At 43.2% G+C, this 7,435-nt stretch overlaps 1 protein-coding gene across 1 annotated transcript; it reads left to right on the top strand.

Annotated features, from left to right (window-relative positions):
* The first annotated feature begins 1,833 nt into the window (after positions 1-1,833).
* Positions 1,834-4,528, top strand: ctxn2 (cortexin 2). The gene is made up of 2 exons (XM_069657891.1): positions 1,834-1,893; positions 2,801-4,528. The coding sequence occupies exon 2, from the start codon at positions 2,870-2,872 to the stop codon at positions 3,113-3,115; it is 246 nt and encodes an 81-aa protein (XP_069513992.1). The 5' UTR covers positions 1,834-1,893; positions 2,801-2,869; the 3' UTR covers positions 3,116-4,528.
* The last annotated feature ends 2,907 nt before the right edge of the window (positions 4,529-7,435 follow it).

Raw genomic sequence — 7,435 nt, 5'->3', positions numbered from 1 at the left:
TCAGGGTAATGGGGAGGCCTAATGAGGTATTTAAAATCTTTGTAATATCACTGCATCTGTCTTGGTACTTTCTTGTACAGATTGTTTTATCACACAAGGGCTTGGTGTAGAGTTCATTAACATTAAAGGGGATGTAGTGTGCAGCTCAGATCTTGTTGTTTTATAGTTCTCAATATCAGCTTTGCTCCTGACCTGTTGTGTCAGGGAGATAAAAGTCGAACAATCTGTATCCCTTTGTCCTCTGGACACTGGGGAGTCTTCTAATGTACTTTATGCAAAAGGTTTAGATTGTGTCAGCATAGTCCAAAGGACATGAGGACACCTTGACCCATAGGTAAAAGCACATTTGCTTGTTCTGACTGTTGATAGATTTGATAAAGGCGATTCAAAAGCAAATGTCCTAATTCAAGTGATTAAACTTGTTTCCATTTTTATATAAATGGACTTGTGACATCCTCTCTGACAGCAGATTAATTCTGAGTAATAAGACACTGTCTGTAACTTGACCTCATCACTGATGAACGCTCACTGTTGTGCTCTGACCCGACAGTTTTTCATTACGACCTTGTCTTTTAAATTGACATGAAGCCAGTGAGGTAATGTCTAATGATTTCATTTGCATTACAGTGCTACATCTCCTCATCCAATTTGCAATAACTGTCCTTGAAATAAATGTGAAATAAAAATGATCTTATGAGTAGCTGAGTCAGTCGATAAATCACTGCAGTGCCATATTCCGTCTCTTTCTACCCAAATACAGCAAAGTATTAATAGCGCAGCAGGAGTAGAAACCGCTGCTGACCCAAGACAGAGAGGAGAGATCAGAAGACACTGCAGAGGCATAAAACTATAAAGTGAAAGTACTTGTGAAGGAGGCGAGTCACCTCTGTGTTCGGATTCTCTCTGGGAATTTCTCTGCTGTTTGCAACTGAAAAAGATAAATTGAGCCCTCTCGACTGAGCCATAAATTATTGTACATCAAACAAGTGATGACCATCTCCCTCGTGGCCTGGGTTATCCTTAGATCCGAGTCACTGCGCCACTATGACACAAACTACATTGCTGATATGTATTTGCGCTGCATACCAACAAAACAGATGGCGAGACGCTTCACTGCTGCATTCTGTTACACTGGGGCAATCAGATGACCTATACAATACTTCTTTTAATTCACTACAAGTCTCTCCTCGTTGTTCAGGGAGTTTGCTTTCGTAAGCCTTTAAGCAGGGGGGCTAATTCAATTTGACCACAGCAAACTGCACCAATTAAAAACACATCATCAAACCAGGCTCGCAGGATAATGCTGTGCTGTACCAAAAATACCTTTGCAGCAGCATTTACTGGCCAGGAGCAGCGAGAGGCAGCATTTCTCCTCCTGGCTTAGCCATGATATTCCTGTCACATTTTGGTGGAGTCATTTTTAGAAAAGCCAAATAAGCCAAGGGAGGGGAGAGGGAAGAAGAAAAAGAGGAGGCAGATTGCTTGTTTGTGCTGCTGCATCCGTCCTGGTGTTGCCGAGGAAGGGGGGGAATGTTGTGAATGAGTGAGGCAGCAGAGCAGCTGAGTGAGACTAACAAGTGGTTGCCATGCAGCAGGAGCAAGCGTGCGTGCTTCTGGAGGGAGAGATAGAGAAACAGAATGATAATGAGTAGGAGGCAGCAAGTAAGGGAGCATGAGGAGAGGAGCTGCTTCTCTGAGAGGAGACACATTTCATAGCCTCTCCCTCACCTCTCTGTTTTTTCTTGCTTTTTGTTTAGACGAGAGGTTAGCCTAGCGCGTCCAGAATGCCAGAAATGGATGGATTAAAGGAAACATGTCTGACGCCTCCAAGGAAGAGGAGTTGCTCGGAGGAAACAGCAGCAACAGGTCTGTAAGGATGGAACGATAATCATGGTGAGATGCCTGCTTTTTCTTCCTTTACACGTCCTCACAGGAGGATCTGTCAATGCGGTCTCCCTCTCCTTCACCCTACCTCACTCCCTCCCTCGCTCCTCTCTGTCTCTCACACCGGGCATACTTGTGCAGTCTCATCATTCTACTTCCATCTCCTTCGCCTGTCTTCTGTGTTCATTCCCCTGTCCCTGTCGGTATGTGTTCTCCCTCCTTCCTCCGACCTGCCTCCCTCCCTTCCTCTCACTCGAGCCACCTGCTGCTTGTGTTCATGTGAAAGATTTCGGAGGAAAAGAATGACAGACTTCCACTTGTGTGACCACACCAGTTCTGTGTATGTACTGTCAGTCACCGTCGCTTTCTTGCCTAATGGAATTACACTGTCTGGCAGGCTTCTGCTCGCACGCAACAGGTAGAGAACCTTTCCTATTCACTGAAAACATATAAAACGTCACATCTTCAGCATTGACATCTCCCTGCTTTTGCTATGTTTAACAGCTGGCCATGCACTGCGACACACTGCAATTGTAACCCGACTTAAATGAATGAAGCTGTGGCATTGGCTCGTATTCCCAAGCCCATTTTCCTGCAGTGTCCCCCACTCTTCTGTTCATGTTTGCCTTTTGTAATTTTCTGCAAAATTCCCAGAGGGGCCGAGCGAGAGAGGGATCGAAGGAAGTCTTCGGACATCTGTTTGATACCACATTCAGAAGAGGCTATTTTTAGATACCTGTAACCCCTTCATGTTTCATGGTCAGCTCATTTACAAAACATTGAATTCTCTGCTTCCTTATTTCTCACATCCTACGCAGTGTGTGCATTAACTGTGCTGATATTAAAACGGGCTGATTTAATGGATCATCTCTGCACAAGAGACACTAATCGGAAGCCCTCATGCATCTCTGTCCAGGTAACATGCGGGCTTCCAATCGCCTGAGCCTATCAGAGGAGAGATGAGGCACCTAGACGTTGGTTTACCATGTGTAGCGTCCACTACAACCACTCCCTTGCTGCCATGAGCGGAAACGACATGATGGCGCACTCTCTGACTCTGGAGCAGAAGACGGCGTTTGCCTTCGTGGGGATGCTGCTGGTGTTCCTGGGGCTGCTGATAGTGAGGTGTTTCAGGATCCTGCTGGACCCCTACAGCAGCATGCCCTCCTCCAACTGGGCCGATGGCATCGAGGGGCTGGAGAAAGGGACGTTTGAGTACGCCCTGACTTAACACAGGGACGCACACCTGCCGTAGATGTCCAGAAATGCCTAGAGATACACATCGATCAAATACACTTACACACACAAGCCACAGCCCTGCACCTGCCACTGACACGCCATGAAGACATCTCTCTGTGACTTTCTAAACCAAGAGACTGAAGCTGTGTATGTTGTTCAATGTGTGTGTGTGCTGTTAGATCAGAGCCTCTCTACTGTGTTGTGTGTGTGTGTGTGTGTGTCTGAGCGAGTGCGAGGCAGACGCTGTGTCATATTCTTTGTCTGTTAATCTGCCAGGGAGTGTGTACTTCAGCTCATCGACTTACACGGAAATGGCTGAAGCTCCCTTTAACCCAAACCTACAAGTTGAATGTCTGTAGAGGTGGCTACAGGTGGATGTTCATGGGACATGGTAGGAAATTATTCAGATGTAGAAGACTCAGGGACCAGATTCCTTATGTGAACCCTATGTGAGTGGCAAACAAAGCAGAGGTGTTCTGCACAAGAATGTATGCGGTTGGATACAGGGTATTAAGGCAAACTAGTGCTTTGTGGACTTATCGAATCCAGTCTGTTGGTGATCCAAAGGATGCTGCTGCTGCTGCTGCTGCTGCTGCTGCTGCTGCTGTGTTTGTGTACAGATGTGTCCTTTTTGTTCATGCAAAAGGAAACTGAACAAACTGTGATTTACATTCTGGTGTAACTGTTTCTAAACGATGCAAAAACATCTCTCAGAGTTTGTGTTGCTGCTGATGGTGTTCTGTACGTTGCCACGATTACTCGTCTGAGTGGAAGAAAAAAAAAACACGACTGTTTACTTTTGACAGTATGTCTGTAAAGATTGATGGACCCTCTGTGAAGCGCTCTGTGTAAAGGTTGGCTTCTGGATCAGGCCAAAGAACTTTTAAAGGAAAGGAGGATTCAAAAGTAGGGAGGACTCTCTCACTAAGCGCTGCTAGTTTTCTAATGACAAGGATAAACTCTCACTACCTATCTGCAGAGGAAAAGGTCACATGGAAAACAGGGGTGGGATGTCTGTCAGCGCTGAACGTGGACATCTTCTTCCTCCTTCTCTCAGCCATCCTCACCCTCTCTCGCCTGCTCTCTTCCCTCCAGACAGAGGAGGACAGGACAAACAGAGACTCTGTAGAACTGCAGACTGGTCAAACAGTTTCTTTGCTAATTCCTACGGTCTACGGTTTCTCCTTAGTGCTGTGAATCTGCCTTACTGTGACCTTCAATGGGTTTATGTGCCTTCATCTAGATACATTAGAGCACCTGTTTGTTGGAGTGTGTGTGTGTGTGTGTGTGTGTGTCCGCGAGTGGGCGAGTGTGTGGCATATCATGATGACAGATAGTGCATCTCCTGACCTGTTGCTTGCTCAGCTGGTGGTAGAGATTTCTCATTGATATAGATTTGATCAATGATGTGAAATAAATAGAATTTCTTCACTTTAAGATGGTCTTTGATTTTTGGGCTCTTACTGCAATCTGCAGAGCTTGTCAAGTAAAAAATAATGGCTGCGCTTCAGTTTCGCACTTGGCATTACACTCCACTCCACTGTCTTGGTTACAGGACATAACAGATGACACTTTGAGGCATTTTTGTCTGTTTTGTGCTCTGTTTCCAAGCTGTAATTTTCCTAAATGGCTTAAGTAGCAGACAGAGACCGAGCGAGAGGGTGCACCACAGCAGTACTGAAAGAAATAGGCATTAAACATTTATAACAAAAACACTGGTAGGAGCAGATTCTCAAAAAGAAGTGCATGATGAGAGAAAGGAGCTAATGCAGCATTAAACGATACACACACGCCTTCAGTGGCGGTCTTGTAGTCATAAAGCTGCAGAGCCCGCCAGCCTGTCCTCCTGTGGCCAGTCCAATCTCAAAGAGCGGGGCACCGTTCACACCTCCCTCGACACACATCATTCACCAGGAATGCATTATTGCACCATTATCTCTGTCAACTGTGTGACATCCTTATCTGGAATCTATTTTTAGTGGAAAAAAACACCGGCTCTTTCCTCCTCCTCGGCCTACAAGCCCACTAACCTTAGAAGAAGAAGTGACCTGGCCGGTAACAAGGGCTGTAAAATGATCACTTTTTAACAAAAATGTCTGCCTTACATTTTATTTGTATGTCTCAGTGTGCAGTCAGGTGGTTTATTGTTTGAAGTTTATGTCAAGTACCATAAAATACTTTTCCTTTCAACTGGAAGACAGGTAGAGACAACAAACCTCTTAGAATGATGTGGCTTAAAAAAGGGCCTGCAGTTAGACTGTCTGATGATACAGCATAAAGCAGAGAGACATCAGGACATTCAAATTGACTTTAAATATTAGTCTTTTGTTGACCTCCCTACTTTAAGTACACAGAGGTAATGAGAACATTAATATAATATCACTTTAGCGAGAACAGGACCTGAGTGCTTACAGAATCCTTGTTACACAGTGACGGACCAATGAGTCAGCTGAACAGTGGACCTTAGCTTGTGCTGATTATCAATCATCAGTTTTATTACTCGCGATCTTCGGACTTCACGGGCTATGTCCTTGATTTGTTGCGATAAGACGGAGATACAAGGCCTCTCTAATAACGCTCTGCAAATACCTTTAAAAGTGCCGGAGGATAAATTCAATGTCACGTTTTGTACTGCAATTTCCTAAAACGACTCCAGACGGCCGGGTCAGTGAAGAGATTAACATTGTCTCTAAAGTGTTTTTATCATTATCATTATTAAACAGGTTATTCGTTCCCTTTATATTACTTTCAATAAAACTTAAATAATGTTTGGTGTGACACTACACACAAACACCTGACAACAGGCTGCTCCAGTGCTAAGGCTGTGTTGGATATGGACAGGTCAATCATTACCCAGCATGTCATATTAATGTTTGATAAACGTCATAAATATTTTAAAGCTTTTTATTTAATAAGTAACTTTTAATTGATTCACAGAAACCATGAATGAATCTCTTTGTTATTAGCAGGTTTCTGTCAAATTGAATAATAAATATATATATTATATTTTATATTAAATATATAAATAAGCTGGGATAGGCTCCAGCCCCCCACGACCCTGAACAGGATAAGCGGTATAGATAATGGATGGATGGATAGATGGATTAAATATATAAGTATATTTTTCATCTAAAAAAATAGCCTAACATTTAGATGAAAGAATTCAAAACAAAGTAAGTAATTGTATTTAGCAAGCCTACAGTGTTAGATAGATGATAGATAGATACTTTATTGATCCTGAGGGGAAATTAGGCATCCAGTAGTTTACAAGACACATGGAATCACACATCTGTCACCCCCCCATCCTCCTTAAGCCTGTAAGAAAATAATACAATTAGAGACAAAATAAAAAACAAATAAAGATATTAAAATTACAACTTTACACTGCAACATTGAGTAGTGGCTGTATGGAGGTTTTGAAATTCAATAATCATAGTTTTTGAAAGAATTTTAACCTCCGTTAAAAACAAACCCAAATGCATCACACAAGCTGTTTTAAATATTTGATTTGAAAGGCTGTTTTTCCTGCCTCTGACAGAGCAAACCACAGTGCAGCAGCTACGACGGTCAACAAGTGTCACTTTTATCTTGAGACCAGGCTGTGAGACGGTTAGCAGAGCCTGAGGATCTGTGTAATCTCTCTGTAACCAGAGGTCCTTCTTGTTAGAGATGTATTTGACGCCCTTGAGAGTCATATTAGTCAAGTTCAATAAGACTCTTTATAAAAAAAGCATCATCATATATCAGGTTTAATTGGAGATGTTTCATTTATATAATTCGCAGGCCTATGCTGACTGGTGTATATATAGCTGAGATGACAGACTCTTTTTTATATTGCAGCACTTTCGGATGTCAAGAATCCTGTCTGCTGTTTTTTGTACTTTTATCACTTTTCTTCTGCCTCTTGAGCCCTTGTTGGACATTAACCACAGAGCAGATTCTTCTTCTTGTTCTCTGCAAATTGGAGCATATGCACCTGCTGCCATGGACTCATACAGTCTCAACAGTTCTCTGGGGAGCAGTGCAAACTCTGAATTTAACCAAGCAGAGCAGACACGAGTCCGGCAGCCCTGATAATAAAAAGGAACTTAATCTCCAGGCTGTTGTAGAGTTAGCAGGGCCTGAGGAGATCTAACTGCACTAAGACAACTGCAGGTTTCATTACAATATATGTGGAAAATTTTTCAGCATGACTCAGTCAGTAGGAAAATCCTGACAACTTCGAACCGTCGTGTTCTGAGCCCGATAACCATTGTGCGATTGATTGCTTCCTTTCAATCTGCACATAAAACACGTGTTGGAGTATTTTCCT

This window comes from Semicossyphus pulcher, unplaced genomic scaffold (genome assembly GCF_022749685.1).
Source record: "Semicossyphus pulcher isolate SPU_LCO1_2020_fin unplaced genomic scaffold, fSemPul1.0.p SCAF_1, whole genome shotgun sequence".
NCBI lineage: Eukaryota > Metazoa > Chordata > Actinopteri > Labriformes > Labridae > Semicossyphus > Semicossyphus pulcher.
The sequence above is the reverse complement of the archived record's forward strand: the minus strand, read 5'-3'. Positions and strand labels throughout refer to the sequence as shown.